Source organism: Manis javanica, chromosome 4, assembly GCF_040802235.1.
Source record: "Manis javanica isolate MJ-LG chromosome 4, MJ_LKY, whole genome shotgun sequence".
Classification (NCBI taxonomy): domain Eukaryota; kingdom Metazoa; phylum Chordata; class Mammalia; order Pholidota; family Manidae; genus Manis; species Manis javanica.
The window spans coordinates 63,038,676-63,062,356 of NC_133159.1; the positions used below are offsets into that span (position 1 = coordinate 63,038,676).

A 23,681-nucleotide genomic window follows, 5' to 3' on the forward strand; every position below is an offset into this window, starting at 1 on the left:
AAGATTAATTTATGGGCCAAAGCAGAAAACAAAACAAAGTCAGGAGGGCAAACCATACAGAAATAGAGTGAAAAAAAAGGCCTTATTGCTACGTGGGAATCACTTTGAGAGCCAAGAAAAGATGTACCTTGGCCTAAGTAGATCTTGAAATATTTTTCTCAAGTAATTCAGTTTACTTGGCTCTATCTGTTGAGTCATACTTGAGTACCTATGTAGATGACTTCCCAAATGGCTATGGTGTAATTTTCAAAATGATAAAATTGTGATGCATATAAATATAAAATGAACATGTGAAAAATTTTATTTAACTCAATATTAAAGGAGGCAAACAATAAGATATTAAAACTGTTAACCTTATTAGAGGAAAGTATATAGTAATCCAGGCATATTTAAAGAAGGAAGAACAATCTCAAATAAATAGTCTAATGTCACAATTACCAAATTGGAAAAAGAACAAATGAGGCCTAAGGTCAGCAGATGGAGGGACATAATAAAGATCAGAGAAGAAATAAATAAAATTGAGAAGAATAAAACAATAGAAAAAATCAATGAAACCAAGAGCTGGTTCTTCGAGAAAATAAACAAAATAGATAAGCCTCTAGCCAGACTTATTAAGAGAAAAAGAGAGTCAACACACATCAACAGAATCAGAAACAAGAAAGGAAACATCACGACGGACCCCACAGAAATACAAAGAATTATTAGAGAATATTATGAAAACCTATATGCTAACAAGCTGGAAAACCTAGGAGAAATGGACAACTTCATAGAAAAATACAACCTTCCAAGACTGACCAAGGAAGAAACAGAAAACCTAAACAGACCAACTACCAGCAACGAAATTTAAGCGGTAATCAAAAAACTACCCAAGAACAAAATCCCCGGGCAAGATGGATTTACCTCGGAATTTTATCAGACATACAGAGAAGACATAATACCCATTCTCCTTAACGTTTTCCAAAAATAGAAGAGAAGGGAATACTCTCAAACTCATTGTATGAAGCCAACATCACCCTAATACCAAAACCAGGCAAAGACCCCACCAAAAAAGAAAACTACAGACCAATATCCCTGATGAACAGAGATGCAAAAATACTCAACAGAATATTAGCAAACCGAATTAAAAAATACATCAAAAGGATCATACACCATGACCAAGTGGGATTCATCCCAGGGATGCAAGGATGGTACAGCATTTGAAAATCCATCAACATCATCCACCACATCAACAAAAAGGACAAAAACCACATGATCATCTCCATAGATGCTGAAAGAGCATTTGACAAAATTCAACATTCATTCATGATAAAAACTCTCAACAAAATGGGCATAGAGGGCAAGTACCTCAACATAATAAAGGCCATATATGATAAACCCACAGCTAACATCATACTGAACAGTGAGAGGCTGAAAGCTTTTCCTCTAAGATCGGGAACAAGACAGGGATGCCCACTCTCCCCACTGTTATTCAACATAGTACTGGAGGTCCTAGCCACGGCAATTAGATAAAACAAAGAAATACAAGGAATTCAGATTGGTAAAGAAGAAGTCAAACTGTCGCTATTTGTAGATGACATGATATTGTACATAAAAAACCCTAAAGACTCCACTCCAAACCTACTAGAACTGATATCGGAATACAGCAAAGTTGCAGGATACAAAATTAACACACAGAAATCTGTGGCTTTCCTAACAATGAACTAATAGAAGGAGAAATTAGGAAAAAATTCCATTCACAATAGCATCAAAAATAATAAAATACCTAGGAATAAACCTAACCAAGGAAGTGAAAGACCTATACCCTGAAAACTACAAGACACTTTTAAGAGAAATTAAAGAGGACACTAACAAATGGAAACTCATCCCATGGTCCTGGCTAGGAAGAATTAATATCGTCAAAATGGCCATCCTGCCCAAAGCAATATACCGATTTGATGCAATCCCTCTCAAATTACCAGCAACATTCTTCAATGAACTGGAACAAATAGTTCAAAAATTCATATGGAACCACCAAAGACCCCGATTAGCCAAATCAATCCAGAGAAGGAAGAATAAAGTGGGGAGGATCTCGCTCCCCCAACTTCAAGCTCTACTACAAAGCCACAGTAATCAAGACAATTTGGTACTAGCACAAGAGCAGAGCCACAGACCAGTGGAATAGAATAGAGACTCCAAACATTAACCCAAACATATATAGCCAATTAATATATGATAAAGGAGCCATGGACATACAATGGGGAAATGACAGTCTCTTCAACAGATGGTGCTGGCAAAACTGGACAGCTACATGTAAGAGAATGAAACTGGATCACTGTCTAACCCCATACACAAAAGTAAATTCGAAATGGATCAAAGACCTGAATGTAAGTCATGAAACCATAAAACTCATAGAAAAAAACATAGGCAAAAATATCATGGACATAAACATGAGTGACTTCTTCATGAACATATCTCCCCGGGCAAGGGAAACAAAAGCAAAAATGAACAAGTGGGACTATATCAAGCTAAAAAGCTTCTGTACAGCAAAGAACACCATCAATAGAACAAAAATTTACCCTACAGTATGGGAGAATATATTAATAAATGACAGATCCGATAAAGGATTGACATCCAAAATATATTAAGAGCTCACACACCTCAACAAACAAAAAGCAAATAATCCAATTAAAAAATGGGCAGAGGAGCTGAATAGATAGTTCTCTAAAGAAGAAATTCAGATAGCAAACAGACACATGAAAAGATGCTCCACATCGCTAGTCATCAGAGAAATGCAAATTAAAACCACAATGAGATATTATCTTACACCAGTAAGTATGGCTACCATCCAAAAGACAAACAACAAATGTTGGCGAGGTTGTGGAGAAAGGGGAACCCTCCTACACTGCTGGTGGGAATGTAAATTAGTTCAACCATTGTGGAAAGCAGTATGGAGGTTCCTCAAAATGCTCAAAATAGAAATACAATTTGACCCAGGAATTCCACTTCTAGGAATTTACCCTAAGAATGCAGCACTCCAGTTTGAAAAAGACAGATGCACCCCTATGTTTATTGCTGCACTTTTACAATAGCCAAGATATGGAAGCAACCTAAATGTCTATCAGTAGATGAATGGATAAAGAAGATGTGGTACATATACACAATGGAATATTACTCAGCCATAAGAAAAAAACAGATCCTACCATTTGCAACAACATGAATGGAGCTAGAGGGTATTATGCTCAGTGAAATAAGCCAGGCAGAGAAAAACAAGTACCAAATGATTTCACTCATATGTGGAGTATAAGAACAAAGGAATACTGAAGGAACAAAACAGCAGCAGAATCACAGAACCCAAGAATGGACTAACAGTTACCAAAGGGAAAGTGACTGGGGAGGATGGGTGGGACAGGAGGGAAAAGGGCGGGGGAAAAAGAAAGGGGGCATTACGATTAGTATGTATAGTCTATGTGGGGGGCACAGGGAGGGCTGTGCAACACAGAAGACAAGTAGTGATTTTATAGCATCTTACTACGCTGATGAACAGTGACTGTGAAGGGTTATGTGGGGGGGGGGACTTGGTGAAGGGGGGAGCCTAGTAAACATAATGTGCTTCAAGTAATTGTAGATTGATACCAGAATAAAAATAAAAATAAATAAATAAATAAAAACTGTTAATCTTAAAAATGTAACTCAATTATTTTAGTAGCAGAAATGGATTTATTTAGGACCATCAGAGAATTGCAATTTGGTATAAGCTAGCAATAGCAAAGCCATGGGCATGTCCGCAGAACAAAAAAGAGGAATGGTGTTTTGCAGAGGAAAGGGGATAATTGGGAGGGGGCTGTTATAGACAAAAGGTCCATTGAAGTAAACTGGGAGACAGAATTATAGTAGGCTTCTCATTAGTTGAGTATTGACAATCTCTCAATGGCTGGTCTGTCCCTGGGAGAGGAGGAAAACCTTTCTTCTTCATGCTGGGGTAGTAAAGTTGTATCTAAAGTAGTATGGACTTGCTAAATCCTTCTCTTTGGACTGAGTTATCAACTGACAAGAGTAGTGGAGCATGAGAGCTCCCCCTTCTGGCTTCCCAACCCGATGTTGGTAACTTTTCCCTACATTCATTTCCACATTTCCCCCTTTTTGATCAAGATCTTTGCTTGAAAACATTACTGATCCAGAGTCAGGTTTTCCATGTTTACTGGGTTGTTCCCCAGTGACAGGAAGTACCTTTCATGGTTGTCATGACCTACACTGGAGGGAAAGCGCATAGCATTTGGAATCTAGTTAAGGCTGCATTTGAGTAACGAGGAGGGAGAACTCTCAGGCACTTCCCACCCATAGTTTGTACTTATCAAGATCATAAACATTGCAGATCATCTCCTTATTGGGTACATCACTTTTACATAAGCGTGACAGGCAACAAAATACAAAACTGAAGAATACCATGTCAATTCTAAATAGTATGATGGTTCTAAACCAGGACCCTAGGGCTGAAAGCACTCAATTGAAAATATTTATTGACACTTACTGTGACTTAAGGGATATAAATTCTCCCTGCAGAGGCAAACCTGAGTCATGTATGCCTCCTGGAGCTCCCTCCATAAAGGGGCCATGAAAGCAGAATAGTGAACACTGCAAAAGCACACTGAAAGCAATTAACCTAGTGCATTTGGGTAGATAATAGTGCATGTATGAACATGAAGCAATAGTTTAACTTTTTGCAAGACTTTGAAGATGTATTAAAACAGTATTATCTCAGAAGAACATAAATGTTATCCAATAATACAACTTGTAAAGTTACAAATTCAGAGACCATGACTTTGGATAAGAATCAAGAATAGTTCAGATCAAAGAAAGACTTCTGTGAATTCTGGACCTTCTAACCTTCAAAAACAGGCTCATAGGATTATCATGAGCCTGTTTTTGAAAAGGCCATAATCAAAAGAAAAGGGTTCCCCCATTTGCAAAGTTTTGAGAAATACAGACAGACAAGGACATTTTCTTTCCAGGAAACAGAAACAGCAAACAGTGAGAAAAAGACAATACGGGCCTGTTTTGTCAGGTGTCATCTGCTTCAAGTCTGGGAAATGGAGTGCAGGCCCTGTCTGCTTCTTTGATGCTTTGTTTAGATGTATTGCAAGAATCCAAATGTCTATTCCCTGGAGTTCAGTGGCACAAGGGCTGGTTAGCAGTACTGAATAAGGGGCTTTTCAGCAAGGTTCAAGAGAGTCTTTCTAGAGATTTCTTTTACAAAAACTGAAATATCCTGGTTGCAAAGTATAATGCTTAAAGTCTTCATCTCCCAGGAGGGCAGGGTGAAAAGACTGCTGTAACATAACATGGTTATTTTTAATGGAAACTATTAGGCCTCTATAATATTGAAGTATACTTTCTTTTATCAACTGTGAGTCAAAGGAGGCAGGGGCAAAGTGCATTGGGATGTCTTGTGACTATTTCGAAGGGTGAGAATCTACAAGTTCCAAAGGGGGTGGATCTGAGATTTAGACAGATTAAGGGCAACGCTTTTAGCCCAAGTATTTGTAAAGGCCCTAGCAATGTTGTGAATTAAATTGTCTTAAATAATGCCATTTGTGCATTTGACTAACCCTGAGGAATGAAGATGGTATAAACAATGAAAGTGCTGTAAAACTGGCCAGGCAGTACAGACTTTTCAAAGCACATGTCCAGTAAAATGGATTCTCAAATCACAATGAAGTTCAAGAGGGCTTCCACAGCTACAATCTTTTGTAACAGAATTTCAGCCACAGAAGCAGGTTTTGCCTGTCTGTAACAGAAAGCTTTGGTCCAGTGAGAAAGCATACACATCATGACTACAACAGATTTATACCCTTGAAATGGGGGAAGCTGTGTGCAATGCATTTGTCAAATCTTAAATGGACTACTGGGCCAATAAAATGTCTTGGGGCAGTGTGGACAGGAGGGACAAGTGAGGTAGGCACTTTTTGCAACCTTAACATTTCCCCACCAATATTGGTTCATGAATGCTATCATTTTGTCAGTAGACTAATGGTTTAATGCATGTACAGTGGTAACTAGTGGGAATTTAGAATTTCTGGTAGAGCTGGATTGTTATTTGGTCCAAACCAGAGTTCTCTCCTTTTATTCAACCAACAATTATTAGATTTCCAATATCATTTTTTCTTTTCTGGGGCCAATTGTTAGGTGTCTCTGGTCAGTTTTTCCAAATTATCATTTGGGAAAACATCCGTATAGAACATGACAGTTTTGCCTATTTGTTTCCTGAGGGCAGTGTTTTTAGTGCAAATATCAGCAAGGTGGCTTTCTTTGGCCTCCACGGAGCTAAGTCTAAAATTTCCAGGAACCATAATAGCCAGAGCCACTGGCAAAAGTATGGCACAATAAATTTTAGACAGCCATTTTCAATTTTATCCCCACTGGAGGATAGGAAATCTCATAGTTTCTATAATACTCCAAAGTCGTGAGCTACCCCAAAGGATACCAACTATCAGTATAAATGTTTGCCATTTTACCCTTGGTTTAAGGTACAAGTTCAAGTAGGGGCAAGTAACTCAGCTTACGGGGCCAAAGAAGCTGAGGTTGAGGCACCTCCTCAATGACTTCGTAAGTAGCTCCAATAGCACACCTAGTATGATGCTTACCATTTTCATCCTTTAAATAAGAACCATTAATAAACCATAAAAAATCTGCATTGGTTAGAGGAGTTCCCTGTAAATTGTTACAGGAGTCAAAAGATGATCTCTCATCCTTAAGCAGTTGTGAGGGGTTTCATCTGTGAAGGGAGGTAGAAGAGCAGGGTTAAGGTTGTTGTAGCAAGAGTTATACAGGGAGCAGTTAGAGAAAAAGGATTTCATAGGAGATGAGATGACTGGCTGACAGTGCTGAGTGTGATGAGAATTTGGGAGGGCTTCTACTGCATGAGGTACAAAGACAGCTAAGAGGGATCCCATAACTATTCTTAAGCAAAAGAGCAGTGCCAAGAATGGCTCTGATGCAGGGGCGGTAGCTCATGCATGTGGATTGATTAAGTCTGAGAAACCAGGTAAGCTTGAATAACTGTTAAATTCTTCAGCAAACCTAGGGGGTCCTCAGTCACTTTAGGAAACACTTTGAACTATGACTTGCAATTCAGCCTTAGTCTAGTCCAAGGAACCTAAGAAACTTGGGGTTTATTTAGATCCTCAGAAGACTTAACTTTAGAGAGGCAGATTTTAGTAGATTCAAGAAAGAAGGGTGTGGGTAAAATTGCAATATTTCCAGAATCTCTAGCCAGGCTTTAGTACATCTCCATATAATAGGTGTTTCCAAGGGATGGAAAGTAGTACTCTATCTCCATACCATCAGGTAATTACACTGGTGAGTGAGGACTTATCTGGACTGGAGACGTTGGATGGGGGAATCTTCTTCTGCAGCCTGGTTGCAAGAGCCACGGGAGAGTAGAAGCAGACTGCTTGTAAGAAATAAACGGGGTTTCTCCCACTTTATCTCTCCCTTTGACTGATTTCAGTTTCAAAGGTATTTTACCCTGGGATTTTCCCTCCAGAGTTATACAGATGTAGAAGAGGTGGACAGTGCAGAGAGAACAGAGGAAAATGGTGCAAGAGGCAGAGCCTGGGCATAAGGTGGCTGCCACCTGCCTGGAGACAAAGATGGGGGTGAGGAAAAAAAGGCCTCAGAAGCTATTTTGGCTTCTTTCAGTTGTTTGCTTCAGTTAATTTGGAAATAGTATTCTGCAAAGAGGCAAACTTAGCATCCTGAGAACATTCAGAAGCCTCAAAATATCCATTAAAATAGGTACCCCATTCAGATTTTTTCCCCTTGAGTTGTGGCTTTTCAATTTACTTTTGAGAAAACAAGTTTGGGGAGATTGAACGTTCCCCATAATGGCTACTGGTGTTCTAAATTACTTTTTGTTAAGTTGGTCCATTTTGTTAGAATTGTATATGAGGGACCATTGGTTTTAAACACAAAACTGGCAATGGTCCCGTAAGTGGGTGAGGGGGCTGCTTTCAAACCATATTGATAACTAAGATCTCATTTCTTAGAGGTTTTTCTGTAAAGAGAAAAATTACTAAACAGCAAAATTTCAAAAGAAATAGTCTGGCTCCAAAAGGTATCAGGCCGAAGGCTAATGTAGTTCCAGTAGGAATAGTCCAATTCTGAAAAGGATACAGACGGAAGGCCACCCAGTTTCACCGGTACAGTTCCAACAGAAACAGCCCAACCTCCATAAGGCTGTGTGCCAAGGGCAACAGGGCAACACAGTCTGACAGGGAACAGTCCCATTCCAAAGGCTGGCACTCAAACCAACAGTCTGGTTCTAAGCAGGAGTCAGACTGAAGGCTGAACAAATAGTCTCAGAAAGGACAAGGTTTTAAAGCAGATCCCAAATAAAGCTTGCAGAGCTCAAAAACACAGACAATGAAGCTCGAAACCCAGAAGAAAACTTACTTCAAACTCCACAGTCAGCATGAAAGCAGTGAGCTCAGTGGGCAGAGCTCACGGAACCTATTTGCTCACCAGCCTCAAGAGTTGTTGTAGGTCTTCTCTGGGTCCCACTTCTGATCACTAAGTAATATTAACTAAGAATAAAACTCTCAGTTGTTTTTCCAGCAAAATGGGTTTATGTGTGTGGGTAAAATGGAAGGATTTCCAGAATCTCTCACCTGGCTTTAGTGCATTTCCATTTTAACAGGCATTCCTGAGGGGTGGAGAGTAGTAGTACTTAAAATCTCATTATCAGTGGCTAATAACCTGGGTGACTGAGGGTTTATCTGAACCTGAGAGGTTGTGGGGAGGTCTCACTTGCTTCTGCCAGAGCAGGAGAGAAAAACAGTCCTGGACTGCAGTTTCTAAAAAATAAACAGGTTTTAAACTTTATTTCTCCCTTTGACTGATTTCAGTTTTAGAGGTATTTTGTCCTGGAATTTCCTCTCCCCAGAGTTACAGTTTGGGAATAGTAGAGAATAGCAATTTGGATCTAAGCAAGTTATGGCAGAACCACAGGCACATCTGGAGAGTGAAGGAGAGGAATGCTCTTATAGAGGAAAGGAGAAGTTTGGGAGGACTATTCTAAGCAAAAAGTGAGAGACTGAAGTGCAGTGGTTTCTCACTGGCTGGGCTGTTGCTGGAATAGGAAAACCTTCCTTCCTCATGCTGGCATAGTAAAGTATTAATAAGCAATATGGACTGGCAAAATCCTTCTTTGTCTCTTCCTCTCTTAGGGTTAGGTCTGCAGCTGACATAGTGGTAGGGCATGAGAGCGCCCCCTTCTGTCCTCTTGACTCCATGTCCATGAAGTTTCCCTTTATTAATGTTCACAAAACCAATTTCACACAAGCAATTTAAACCTTACAACTCCTAGATGTCTCAATTTTTTTAAATAGCTAACCTTCAAGGCCTTTTTTAGAATTCATAACTAAAGGATATGATTTTTTTTTATTTTTAAATGTTTTTCATCTCTAACTTAATCTAAAAACTTTCTTTTAAATGGCTTCAGAATTCTACTCCTTCTATACCTGCATCTTACTCAGTAATACTTCTTAGGTAGGAGGGCCTGCAATTCTAAGACATTAGGTAAGATTCCATTTGCTTGAACAGAATGAAAAAATAGAAGGGTAAAGCAATCAGATGTCGTAAAATGTATAGTAAGTAATATAATTTTACAAGTGGAGCATGGAACATATAATATTCTACTTCTACATTTGCTTTTTCAGAAATAAATGACTCAGTTACTTATTTCATTGATTCCAAAATGCATATTTTTTCATATTTAGCATCTCAGAAAAATCTGCCTAAGTTTTATGTTAAGAGCCATTGGCTATTTTTTTCCCCTAAACTTAACTGTCTTTGCAGTTGGGATGTATCATAATTAATGGGCTCTTGGGTGAAATATGGTATTGCTGTTTCCTGGAAATGCTATTTCATCCCATTAAAAAGATGTTAAACCATCTAGAAACAGTATATTGAATGTTAATAAAATGATGTTCACAGTTGCGGTTGATCACAGTATGGGCTTTGAACAAAACTGGGTAAAGAGAAACCTTTTCTATTTGCAAAATAGATGCAGGACATGTAATGGTGAACAGAGCACACAGCTACAGCTCTCATAAAGCTCACAGACTGAGGCAGCACTGTCCAATAAAAATACGTGAAAGCAACAGATGAAATTAATTTTAAGATTATATTTTATTTAATCCAGTATATCCAAATATTATTTCAACAGCCAATACTTTTAAATTGTTAATTCAATATTTTATTTTTCCTCATAAGTCCTTGAAATAGTAGGTTTTATACTTACAGCACATCTCAATTCAGACTGCCTGCATTTCATGTGCTCCATTAGACAGCATAGGTCTAGAGGCAGAGATGAATTTGTTGTTTAATATATATTTTTTGTAATTATTTTTCTTTGGAGGGGGGTTATTTTTATTTTTTGAAGAGGAAAACCATAGCAAATATCAAAAGTATGAGATTTCAGTTGTAACTCTAGGGTGGGGGAGGAAGGGGAAGTTCCCAGCCCTGGGCAAATTACATTCAAAAGCAAATCAGTCAAAGGGAGAAATAAAGTGAGAGAAACCTATTTATTGCTTACAAGCAGTCGTCCCCTTCTGCACACCTGTGTCTCTCATGACCCAGCTATAAAAAGGGACCCCACCCAAAGTTTCAGGTCCAGATATACCCTCGCTCCGTATTGGTATGGAGATGGCTACTTCTTTACACCCCTTGGAAATACGTATTGATATGGAGATTAATTAAGGCCAGGTGTGAGATTCTGGAAATATTCCAATTTTACCCACATCAGTTAAAGCAAACCTTCCTTAAATCCTGTCTCCAACCACCCATTTCTCCTATATGCAACTTTTAGTAATTCTGTACATTTGCAAATATACCAATTTTTTTTCTTTGTTTCCTATACAAATAGTAGCATACTATACATAGTATTGGCACTTTGTTTTTGTTTTCACTTAATATATTTTGGAGAACTTTCCATAGCAATGCATGCAGATCTTTCATTTTTTTAAATGGGTGCTATGGGTAAAATTGCAAGCAGAAGTGGATGGCTGCTTGTAGGCAATAAATGGGTTTCTCCTGCTTTATTTGTCCCTTTGACTGATTTTGACTTCAAAGGTAATTAGCCCTGGGCTGGGAACTTCCTATTCCCCTGGAGTTACACCTGGCAGTAGTCAGCAGGACCTCTGAACCAGAAATCTGTCCTCATGGGTGTGACACTTGGGCAGGCTGTCACTAAGGATGGTGGGGAGATACCTGGAAACCTCCCTGTGGATGGTGGGGAGGACCTGGTGCCAGCAGCAGTGGAGGATTCAGCTTCACCCAGGAGCCCCCATCTGTGAGGCTTCCAACTGGGGAACCCCTAGTAGGGAACTGGTCTAGAGTAAAGCACCTCCTAGATGGGTGGGCTGTTCCCCAGAAATGGGGAAGGATGGAGACACTGGAAGCCAGGAATTAGTCCTCCGTGACATAGAAGGCTGCCTAGAGGTCCTGAGTGGCCTTGTAGCAGCTTGGATTGTGGGATGTTTATTTCTCAAGATAGTAGAAAGGGTTATCAAGGAGAGAGAGACATACTTCAGTGTCACCTGGAGGAGCTGGGTGATGGCCTATGGGATGCCCTTAAGAAAGAGAGAGTTTTTGAGAAGACAGGCCATGCTCCTGGAAGATAGATTAGCAGCAAGGGAGGATGTAGCTGGAGAATTGGCATTACAGGAGGTCAGGGGAGGGGGAGGAAAGTGGTTCCTTCAGCCCAGGAAATGGTAGAGGAGATATCAGGGGAGGATGACAGGGTGGAGCAGAGGGCTGAACTGCTGCGGAGGCCACCACCCAAGGCACTAGTCCTTCCCATATTAAAGAAAGTAAAAACACAACAACCGCTGGGCTCTTCATGGGGAGGAGCAGCCCCCTCCCAAGGTTGTGGAGCACTTCATGCTCGGCCTCTATACCCAGGATGAGCTGGTGGACATGGGCATACAGTTTAAGTAGAAGCCGTCAGAACCTCTGCCTATGTGGCCTTTGCATCTCTGGGATATGGAGGTGGAAAACATTGTTATGTCAGGTTCTAAAACGAGTAGACTGGCTTCTGTGTCGACTCACCCTTCTCTCTGGCAGAGGTTGCAAAATGCCCAACACACCTCAGGGAACAGGTGCTTCTCAATTGGCTGACAGCTGCCATTAGGGCGGTTTGGCCTAATCAGGCCAACTTATCCACTAGCTGGAAAATGTATGCAGAGCTCCAGCAGGTGGTACAAGAGCTGGGTATGAAAGTTATCATCTATAATATGAAACCCCAGGGATCTGATGAGGAGTTGTTCACCATAGGAATAAGAAATCTGGTGCTCCATACAGCTTCCTCATCTCTCTTTGGGTCCCTAGTAACTATTACTGCCCCCAACATAGGGCAACCCATAAGTGAGGCTGCTCGTACTTTAGCAGATCTGGGGGAGGTTGAAGCAATAAGAGCATGAAAGTAAGTATGGGCTATGACTGAAAGGAGAGGTGCAAAGGGCCTCGTGAATGTCTCAAGGACACAGATGTGGGTTGATTTAATAAAGGAAGGGGTAGTAAAAGAAGAACTTGATGGGCAGCCCAATAGGATCTTCTTAGAACTGCGGCACTAAGTAAAGCCAGAGCAGCAGTTCCAGCCGCTGAGGTCCAGGACACAGAAGCCGGAGGCAAAGCACCATGTCTGGTCTTGTCCCTGCAAGACTTCTTGGGGGACAGTTCTCAGGCTCCACCTGGGCCATCACCCCTATAGGAAGTCAACTGGGTATTGCAGTTTGACTGAGGTGGGGGGTCAAGTTCCCCACCTTTGGAGATGTGGTAAGGACCAGAGGCCACATGTAGAATTAGCAATTCATTGGTCCCCCATGAATGTACAATGTGTTCTGGTGCTGGTGGAGGCAGGAGCTGAATGTTCTTTGATTTATGGCAACACTGAACATTTTCCTGGGACCCTTGCTGTGATGGCTATGAGGGTAAGGCAATTAGAGTGAAGAAAGCCCAAATCTCATTGGGGAGAGGGCGTTTACCCCCAAAGGAGTATACTGTGTTATTTATCCCATCCCTGAATATATTTTGGTGGTTGATATTCTGCAGCATGGTTACTGACCACTGCAGGTGAGTTCAGACTACGGGTATGTGTGGTAAAGGCAGTTCTGAGGGGACATGCTAAGCCCCCACCTGTAGCTCTATGTGTACCTTGGTGGGTGACAAATACTAAACAGCAAAAATAGCCTGGGGGTACAAGGAAATTGGAGAAACTCTGCAAGAGTTGGAGAAGGTGGGCATCATAATGCCCACTCATAGGTTGTTTTAATTCCCCAGTGTGGAGAATGATTATCCCACAGGTGGAACAAATTCTGAAGCCGCTATACATATGGTTGGTATGAAAGGGAATCAGGTGGGCCTGGGATGAAACATGTGCAGTTGCTTTTACTGCTGCTAAGTGAGCAGTCAAGGCTGTACAGGCCTTGAGTGTAAATGGACTCATCAAGGCCCTGTGAGCTAGATGTTCATGCAAAGACAGTTATGGATGGGGTCTTTGGCAGCAGCTTGAATGGACATGCCAACCTATTGGATTCTGGTCACAACTATGGAAGGGAGCAGATGTACAGTACACTTTGATAGAGAAGCAACTGGCTGCTGTGTTCCACGCCTTGCTGGCTACAGAGCCCATCACTGGAACAGCTTTGACCAAGGTAATAACCACTTATCCCATTGAGGGGTGGGTGCAAGACTAGAACCAAAGGCCATGGAGTGGCATGGCATAGATGCCCACAGTGGCCAAATGGGGTGCATATTCACAGCAGCGTAGCACTCTGCCTACCAGCCCCTTAAGTGGAGAACTCCAACACTTATTGGGCCAGTGACATTTACTAGTAGAAAGCAGAAAGAACTTGCTTTTGAGCCATTGGTAGCTGAGAGGCCTTATTAGGAGGGAAAAGCCCCTATACCTGAAGATGCTTGGTATACAAACAGCTCCAGTCATGAGCAGCTCCCAAAGTGGGATGGAGGATGGAGAGGGGAAGAGCAGGCAAAGGGCTGAGTTGCAGGTAGTATGGCTCATGATCACCTAGGAGCCCTCCCCTATAGTTGTCTACACTGACAGCTGGGCTGTCTACTGGGGCTTGACCTGTGGCTACTGACATGGTACCATGCCAATTGACGGTTAGTCACTGGCCCCACTGGGGGCAAAAGTTGTGCAAAGACCTATGGGCTTCTGGTCAGACTAAGACAGTTACCATATGTCATGTAACTCGCCATTTTCCTTTGGCATCCCCAGGGAATGATGAAGCGGATACATTGGCCCAGGTACATTGGCTAGAAGGAAAGCCTGCCTCTGATGGAGCCCAATGATTTCAACAGCGTTTGTTGCACACAGGGCAAAAGACAATGTGGGCTGTTGCCCATCGGTGGAACTTGCCGTTGATGTTTCAGGAAGTCAGCAGAGCCCCGGAAGGAGTGCCTTCTGCTGCTATGAACATTCTTGCACATAAGCCACTTCATACCCAAGGGAGTATATTTGTAGGACAAATACCAAGAAATTTAATTGTAAATGTAATTATGAGAATTGCTAGAACATATTTCCACTTGGCTCACCATTGTATTACCAAAATCTAGAATGGTATTTAGCACATTCTAGACATCCAATGCCTTGAGTGTAATGGACTCATCAAGGCCCTGTGAGCTAGATGTTCATGCAACCATATTTGTTGAATGGATTTATGAAGTAGGAATTGAGGCTTATTTTTCATTCTATCAGCAGTTTTTCACTCAATCTGAATGTTACTTTTTGTATCTGAAACTTGTATTTATTCTTATTTTAAGCATTGTTTTTCACAGAAGATCTGACCTCTCTCTGTGCTTTGGTTTCCCTCACTCCTCCACACACCTCCTGCATCTGATTTACAGGCAAAAGAATGCTGGAGAAATTACAGTACTATTTAACAATGCAGACTTTTTAAAGTGAAAACTGCAGTCATCACTTAATGATAAAAGCCTCCAACTCACCAGAAATGTATGACCTAGGTTATATGTATTTAATAAAGTAGCCTCAAACTATAAAGGGTAACATCAACAGAAGTACAGAGAGAGATAACAAAATCTATTATCATAGATGAGTCAACACTCTCAATTATTGATAGCCCACATATGCCACTGCCAGGAACACCTCCAAATCGTTACTGATTGCAATGCATTTTCAGGTATGACGTGCCAATGTTTTCTAACAAGTACTCAAAAATACTTAGGTATAAAAGACCTAAGGAAGCACAAATGAAAATAGCTGTAATAACAACCCTAGCAAATCTGCATTCTGTGGAAAGCTCGAAAAACGCACTCAAGTGTTTCTTTTCCTGAAGTAATTTCCAAATATTTCAGCTGTTAGCACTTCTGAAGTGGAGGGACTAGGTGAGGAAGCTGTATCCGGATCGGCCCATGCAAACAGGCGAATGTGAACATTTCATCAACACCTACTCAAAAAACATTTACCGAATACTTACTAAGTGCAAGAACTCTGCTAATTACCAGCCACTCCAGCTCTTCAGAAATCAAACCGCCTGAAGAATAAATTATTTCTTCAAAGCACTTCAGATATTCAAACGTTAGTTAAAACTGTTTTAGACAAATCGAGGTATACAGGAGGAGACAGCGGGCACCACAAACTTTGGGCTCAGGCAGCGAGGACAACTATGGTAGGGTTCTAGGGCAGACCTGGCAGTACTCCTCCCTACAGGCAGGAGTGTGGTCAGCTATGTAGAGCACTGAGGGGACCTGTGTGGCGCTTCTGCGCAGGCGCTAGCCTCCTAAATCTACCCAGGAACGAGCTGAGTTCCCTTTCCTCTCTCAGACATGGTACGTGACGGAGGGATTTGCGGTGATGTCCGGGTGGGTCCGGACAAGGCCGACTGCGAAAATATTGAGCAGCTCAGTCACCAGAGGGTTGTTTACCAAGTATTGGAGAATGGCTGAGCTAAGACACCGTTCTTGGAAGGTTTCCTGAGGGCTCAGAGAGGGTTATGTATTACTCAGCGTTTTCTGAAGATCGGGCGGCTAGTTTGCTGCTTTTAATTTTACCCTGGTTTCCTCCTTACTGGCGGGCCAGATTTCTTAATCCCTCAGAAGAGCCGACCCAATCGGTTGTTGTGGCTTCCTTACATACATATATGTGTGTATTTTATTTAATGACAAACTCTTTAGGCTCATAAGTATGGTCTCGTTGAAGATTTAGTACATTTTAAATTTGGTTTGAAGGACATTCAATAAATTGTTTTAGGTAATCATGATTATCCGCTTTTGATTAATACTGTGCAGTCTCACCAAGATCTAAATGAGAAATGCGGGGAACTAGAACCCCATCCTTATACCTCGGGGCTTGTTGAAATTGAAGAGACTAAAGCTGGAGAATTAGAGGCAAAAGGGATTGTTTTTTGATGAATTGAATAGCTTCTGGGGTGTGTAGAAGGTGTTTTGAAACCCAAGTTTCTAGGATTAATAAAATTAGAGAATTTAACTGCAAATTATGGACTAGCTAGATTTTTATTTTAATGTTTACTTTTAAGTAAAAGATAACAGATGAAGGTAGTAATTTTTGGGTCAATGATGAGCTGGCATGTATTCTGAATCTAAAGTTGATTATTAACTACTTTAGCTCTAGAATTACTCTGAGACCTGAAAAATACCTGAATCTTTGTTAGGGATTTAAGTGTTTATTTTTAGTCAGATACTTGGGCAGTTTTTATGTGGAAAATTTTTGTATGGCAGTTTGGAATCAAAGGCTCAGATGTATACTGAGTATATGCTCTGGGGTCAGACATTAAAAGAAAGGTTTATGAAATCACTTTTTTTTTTTTTTGAAAGGGCACACCGCAGAAGGATGTTACTATCAAGTCAGATGCACCTGACACCCTACTATTAGAGAAGCATGCAGATTATATTGCTTCCTATGGCTCAAAAAAAGATGATTATGTATGTATCATTTTATTTTGAAAACTTTTTTAAAAGAAGCCAGATCAGCCTGCATAGGCACTATGGTCAGAATTTATGGCCTATGTTTTGTAAAAATGGTAACAAACTCCAGTGTACCAAGAACTGAAGATAGTATTTTTGAAATGCAGTGACTGTACCTTTGGATATCTGAGGTTGAGTGTCCATCAGAATTAACCATGGTTTTTAGAGGCCTTGGCAAAGTAGATTCCCTTCCTGTCCTGATTTGTAAGAGGTTTGACGTCCAGAATAGTTTCTGCTTTTGTAGTGGAGGTAATACTTTAAAGGTCAGTGATGTGTTGGCATGTATTATCTGAATTCATGGCTGGTGTGTGATAACACTTCTGCTCTAGAATTACTCTGAGACCTTGAAGTTTTACCTTAACTTAGAAGCTTTGAAGAATAGTTTTCCTCTTTGGGACAATCTTAGAAAAAAAAAAAAGAACAACTCAACAAAGTAAATATTTTTCGTTCAGCTATCTAAACAGCTGAATTATTTACCATCTTGGAAAATATTGTACTTGCTGATACTTAAATCCTGAATTTAGATTCTCAGCGATATACTGAGATCACCTGGTTCAAAAGTTTAAAATGTAATGCACAGGTGACTAGCAAAAATTTGTTTATGCACTCTTTCCTGTATCAGTTTACATCTCTGATTAGCCAATGTTAGCTGTTTTATCTTTCCTTTTGCATGCCTTGGCTATTTTGTTTTTCAGATTGCATCATTTACTAATAGATAATAAATAGGTTTTGTACATAGTCCGCATATTAAAAGGATGGATGTCTAATAAATACTGTGTAGATACTCTGAAAGAATGTTCTCATTGCCCCTGAACTTGAAAAGTGTAGGTGTTTTCTGACTTAGGGTTGGTTCTTGGGAGAGATTAAAGACCTATTTGTATTGTCAGTCACAGCAAAGTTAATCGTGTTCTCTCTTCTCAGATGGTCTCCCCCCAAATTTGAGAGCCACAAGTTTAAACTCACTACTGACGATGGGATCAGTGAAGTAAAAAATACCAATGTGGCTAGTTAGCTGTATGTATTCAATGTGTTTTACCCTACATTAGTTCAAGCTGGCACATTAAAGTAATTGTGTATTTTAGGAATACTGTATGTCTGAGTATTTGAGAATGAGTGGCATCTATTGGGGTCTGACCGTAATGGATCTCATGGGACAACTACATCGCATGAATAGAGAAGAAATTCTGACATTTATAAAGTCTTGTCAACATGAGTGTGGTGGATTAAGTGCTAGTATTGGACATGATCCTCATCTTTTGTACACTCTTAGTGCTGTTCAGGTAAATACTAATTGAATTTAGCAGTCTGTGTATTCTCTTTACCTAAGAGTGGGAAATTAGGTATTAGGAAGTTGACAAAATGAGTGTAAATGTCAAAAAGTTGCTGTAAGCTTTTCAAATGAAGTCTGTTTTACAAGGTCAGTGATGTGATGGCATGTATTAGCTGAGTCAAAGTTGATGTAAAATTCTAAAATTACACTGAGACCTTGGTAAAATGTTTATCTTCAGTATATATAAATTCTTGAAAACCACTGAGTGGGATTAATTGTTTTAATTTTTATGTGGGTGAAGATCCATAAATATGGGTTTAAAGCTTATGTGTAAGTATAAGTGTCTTGGAATGCTAAATTGTAGAAAATAAATGCTTAATGGTTAAAGGGTTGGATCTGTGGATAATGTCTATAATTGCATAGTAAAAGATTGCGTGTTTGAGAAAGTTCACACGGATAGACAAAAGGACATACTTGGCAACTTATAACAGTTGAAGAGCATCATTAGAACAGATTGAGCCACGTTGAAGAAAGTTATTAACATGTTTTTTGTTGTTGCAGATTCTTACTTTGTATGATAGTATTGATGCTATTGATGTAAATAAAGTTGTGGAATATGTTCAGAGTCTACAGAAAGAAGATGGTTCTTTTGCTGGAGATATTTGGGGTAATGTCAGTTTAATCCATGTTACCCAAAATAGCAATATTAAAAATGTCCTGTTTTGGTGGGGTTTTTTTTAATAGTAACAGGCTTTGTTGCAAATTTTAAGTATAGCAAATGGGAGGCTTTGCTAATAATTTTTATGATAAAGAGATTTTAAGTTTTTATCTTTTCAGGTCCCACTAAGCAGCTGGTCTAACAAGTTAATGGTCTGCTGGAAGTTCCAGCATGCACTGTGCTGGTTATATCAGCATACAGGAGCACTGGAAAAGAGGGGGCCAATCTAAAAGATAAGGTAGGTGAATTTTTTTTTACCCAGTATTTGGTGGCTTTGTAAAGTTTTTTTTAAAAACTACTTAGTTGCAAGGTAAAAATACTCAAAAAACTTTACAAACTTACTGAATATTTGAGTGGAGGGAGGGAGTAGTATTTTACTTGATAAATCTCTGCTTTAGGGCTGAGTACAGTTCAGGCCGGAGAGACCAGCTGCTTCATGGGATGTGAAAATCTACATTTATGTAATAGGGTAAGTTTATACTGTCATTAGTAGAAATTGAGTAGTCCTTTTGGTTCTGTTGGTTACCTTCCCTTTCTGGGCACTTGGTAAGCAATGTCAGATAATTTTTGACAAAGCATTTTCCTCTGTCCAAAGTTCTAGTTTCCTTAGAACTTTCCTTATAAGTAAAGTGATTGCACTTCAGATTTAGCTTTCCTCCTGGCAACTTAAAATGTTAAACATTAACTAATGATTACTGGAAATTTAACTGGTTATTGTGCAGTTTGTTTTTTGTTAACTTGGCGCTGTTTGTTACGATCAGAAGCCTCTGATAACATTTTGGTTTTATCCTTTTTTTCTTTTAGGAGAAATTGATACAAGATTCTCCTTTTGTGCAGTGGCAACTTTGGCTCTATTAGTAAGTTTTGAGTATTTTATTGGAATGATGAAGTGTCCATGATTATCCTGGAATATAATAGGTGTATTTTTTTCTCTTTATAGGGGAAACTTGATGCTATTAATGTGGAAAAGGCAATCGAATTTGTTTTATCATGTATGAATTTTGATGGTGGATTTGGCTGTAGGCCAGGTTCTGAATCTCATGCTGGGCAGGTAATATTACTGCAGATTAAAATGTGCCAGTGTGAAAAGGATATCGTGTAATTGGGAAAATGTGTCAGTGGCAATTTCAGTGTCTGTTAAATATGAAGTCAATTTGACTGAATGTAATGTGAGATGTTAACATAAGAATTCCTTAGTTGCTGATTGGGAAAGGCATTTTTACAGTGATTTGCTTTATATACAGTCCCCTGTTGGTGGAACCTTCTGGCCCAGACAAAAATAAGTAGGTTTGTAATCACCAAAAATACTTTGATTTCCCTTTGTTATTTAAGTAGATGAAAACTTAAGTTTTCTAACTTGTCCTGAACACCTGTTAATGCTAGAGACCTGTGGTATTTGTAAATAATTGGCATATAAAACTTGATTTTAAGCCATGAAGAAATTTTGACAGCAGTATTTCATTGCATTATTGGATGCCAGTAGTAGTATGCTTGGATTTGTTCAAGTAGTTGTGATATTTACTTTTGCAACTCTAATACAATTATCTGAAAGCACATTTTTAGGCATATAATGGGGTTTTAATTTGAGTAGTTTTTATCACTTTGTTACTTTTGAAAAATCATACACATGAACTTTATGTCTGTAATTTTAGATCTATTGTTGCACAGGATTCCTGGCTATTACTAGTCAGTTGCATCAAATTAATTCCGATTTACTTGGTTGGTGGCTCTGTGAAAGACAGTTACCATCAGGTGGACTCAACGGAAGACCAGAGAAGGTATTGTTTCATAAGATAAACTGATCTAGTAGCTTTATAACCTTGAGTGAATACTTGTCTTAGATATTTTGGTATTGCTCCAATAAATTGATAATGAGCTTTTTCTTCTCCCTGTTGTAGTTCTTATGTGTGCTTTCTAAAAAGTTTCCTGCACAAGAATAAAACAGCTAGGGTTGAAATGCTTACTAACCGTGGCATCCATTTAAAAATCACTCCTGAAGAAAAGCTATGCATGGTACTTTATGATGCTCTTTTTACCACAAGTCTGTCTTTTGGTTTTCCCTATCCTGAAATAGACTCTTGAGTTTCTGAAGGAGAATGCTATAATGGCATATATATTGTATTCAGACATAGCATGAATTCTTAAAGGATCTTTTCCCTTCCCTACTTCTGAAAGTCCTGTATATTTTCGGCACTGAAATGAAGCCGGTTTTTCAGACTTTTTAGTTGAGGACTTATACCAGGGCATCAGTCATATATTAAAAGCTTTGCATCTGGGGATTAAGGACTGCTGTTAAGCACGCACATGCATATTGTATTGAAATCTCCATATCCACTTAGGAGTGTGCAAGGGCAATGGATTTGCTAAATCAGATTTTTTTAAGCCTAAAATCTTTTATTCAAAAATTTTTTTTTAAGTTATAGAAACAATTTTTGACATTGTGATTTGGAGGAAGGGAATTAAATTTCCTATATTTAAAAAAACTTTTTTGGTTGTAGTCTAGGTTTAACTCAACAGCTGTATCTTGATTGGTTGCTGACCTAAAACAGGATAGGTCATTGTGCTTTCATCTGGGTCATATATTTGTTTAACTTTGCTTGGTATTTCTGAGTAAGTGTGGTAGGGGCAGGTAGGGAAATACCCACAATTGGTTTCTAGTTAAGGGTCAGTGAAAAAAATCTGGGCAACTTCCACAATTTAAAAAATGGGTGGGGGTCGGATTGCCAGGAAGCTACACTTATGATCCAGGACAGCTTTTAATATGCCTGTTAGTCACCCAAGGTGACTATTGAAGATTCCTATTTGGTCTAAGGTACGATCTTCTGCATACCTTAAACTCAAGTGACCACTGTTTTCAGGAGCTAGACTTTAGATAATCTTTAAGCAGGCATGTACCTAACAGCACTTGTTAAAAATGCTCTACTTAGGGAAATGGAACATAAATCAGCATGGATTTCATGAACCTTACCACCATCATATTAGATAAGGGGCTGAGTTAGGCATTCATTTCAGATAGAAATAAAAGAGGGATGGTTGTCATTGGGTACTGACACACTAAGACATTTAGCATGAGTTTCTGTAGATAGGAGTGTTTGGTCTTCTTTTTTCCAGTGATTATCTTTAATTCTAAGCAATTGTATTTCTGGGTTTCAGCATTTCAAGCACTGCATGTCAGTGTATCCTTTGTTCACCCCCACTCCCCCAACCTTGTTTGAACAAGAGAATGAAATTGTGGCAACTTTTTGTGGCTTTCTTCTAGTTACCAGATGTATGCTATTCATGGTGGGTGTTGGCTTCCCTAAAGATAATTGGAAGGCTTCATTGGATTGATAGAGAAAAACTGCGTAGTTTCATATTAGCATGTCAAGATGAAGAAACAGGAGGATTTGCAGACAGGCCAGGAGATATGGCAAGTATATTTCTGACATGTTCATTAGGCGTATTTTTAGTGTTGCTTACTTTTACTATGTTTCTAAGCATTTCTAATCTTTGAAATGTATGTATGGTATTCCAAGTGTTGCTTTGAAACTCAGATTTTTCTCTTTTTTTTTTTTTTTGGTAATTTTTATTTGAGAATATACAAGGGATAGAAAGCAAGTTTATAAGAAATTTCTCATCATTTGTTGACAAAAAATTATTGTATGGTAAAGGTCTGTTGTTAGAAACCACAATTTAAAATGATTTTTATTTCAGTAAACATAAAACCATACATGCAAGTAAAGGAAATACAGTTGGGATCCAGTGTAACTACTGTTCAGTAGCAGGCTTTTTAGAAGTTTTCACTTAGTAATACTCTATAAATTCTTATTTTTTTATTAGGTAGATCCTTTTCATACTTTATTTGGAATTGCTGGATTATCACTTTTGGGAGAAGAACAGATCAAACCTGTTAGTCCTGTGTTTTGCATGCCTGAAGAAGTACTTCAGAGAGTGAATGTTCAGCCTGAACTAGTGAGCCAGAGTCACTGATAGAAAAGTTGCTCTACTATAGTTTCAAAATCTCAACATTTCTGTATTTGAAGTCCTTATCAGACTTAAAAATGATTACTCATATTTTATATATGAATTGTGTTAATAAACTATGTAATTATATATATTGTAAAATAAAGACCTTTATTGTATCTTAAGCTCTAGATTTTCTTCTGGAATGCTGTTATTCTGAGTACAGTATTTTGTTTATGCATCAGTATATTTCCTGTTTGTGTAACAGCAGATTGAGTTTTGAGAAATAATTAGCTGAAAAATGTCTGGTGTACTTAATTTTCCCATGTTCTCCCTTCATATGTTATATAATGACAGGCAATATAAATCAGTGTCAATGATAGTGTCAATAGATAAAAATTGATAAACCCATGTAAATTAAAATATGCACAAAAATTAATGGCTGTTGTGATTTGGGAAAATTTATAGGTATATTAGTCACAAAGTAATTTAGGTAAATGACATTTATCTTAGAATAAGATTGATTGCAGTCTCGACTACACTGTTCTTAACATTTTGTCAGAATGCTGGCAAATCCACCAAATGGTTGGCTTTTTTTTTTTTCCTCTACCAATAAGGATACAGAAGCTATTTGCCACGATATTTTTTGAACTTGTGTTTTCAGAAAGACTAAAATGAACTCAACTGTTCTCTTAATGGTTTTGCATTCTTGGTGAAAATAAAGTATCTTAGTGAACGTTTTTCTTGAGT

At 39.0% G+C, this 23,681-nt stretch overlaps 1 protein-coding gene and 3 non-coding genes across 7 annotated transcripts; all 4 read left to right on the plus strand.

Annotated features, from left to right (window-relative positions):
* Window positions 1–15,822: 15,822 nt before the first annotated feature.
* RABGGTB (Rab geranylgeranyltransferase subunit beta) lies at window positions 15,823–23,671 on the plus strand. 4 transcript variants are annotated; one of them, XM_073234143.1, is made up of 9 exons: window positions 15,823–15,846; window positions 16,852–16,959; window positions 18,084–18,281; window positions 18,833–18,938; window positions 19,794–19,846; window positions 19,930–20,040; window positions 20,642–20,767; window positions 22,249–22,402; window positions 22,813–23,671. In XM_073234143.1, exons 1-9 carry the CDS (start codon window positions 15,844–15,846, stop codon window positions 22,956–22,958), a joined length of 1,005 nt encoding a protein of 334 aa, XP_073090244.1. In that variant the 5' UTR covers window positions 15,823–15,843; the 3' UTR covers window positions 22,959–23,671. The 4 variants fall into 4 exon arrangements, with proteins under 4 accessions (XP_073090244.1, XP_073090243.1, XP_073090246.1 ...); XM_073234142.1 differs by having other exon boundaries at window positions 15,841–15,879; XM_073234145.1 differs by lacking the exon at window positions 18,084–18,281 and having other exon boundaries at window positions 15,841–15,879.
* LOC118973553 (small nucleolar RNA SNORD45) lies at window positions 16,586–16,665 on the plus strand. Its single transcript, XR_005062958.1, has one exon. It is a non-coding gene; the product is annotated as a small nucleolar RNA SNORD45 (small nucleolar RNA).
* Window positions 17,264–17,347, plus strand: LOC118973548 (small nucleolar RNA SNORD45). The gene has a single exon (XR_005062953.1). It is a non-coding gene; the product is annotated as a small nucleolar RNA SNORD45 (small nucleolar RNA).
* On the plus strand, window positions 18,418–18,489 carry LOC118973549 (small nucleolar RNA SNORD45). The gene has a single exon (XR_005062954.1). It is a non-coding gene; the product is annotated as a small nucleolar RNA SNORD45 (small nucleolar RNA).
* Window positions 23,672–23,681: the final 10 nt, after the last annotated feature.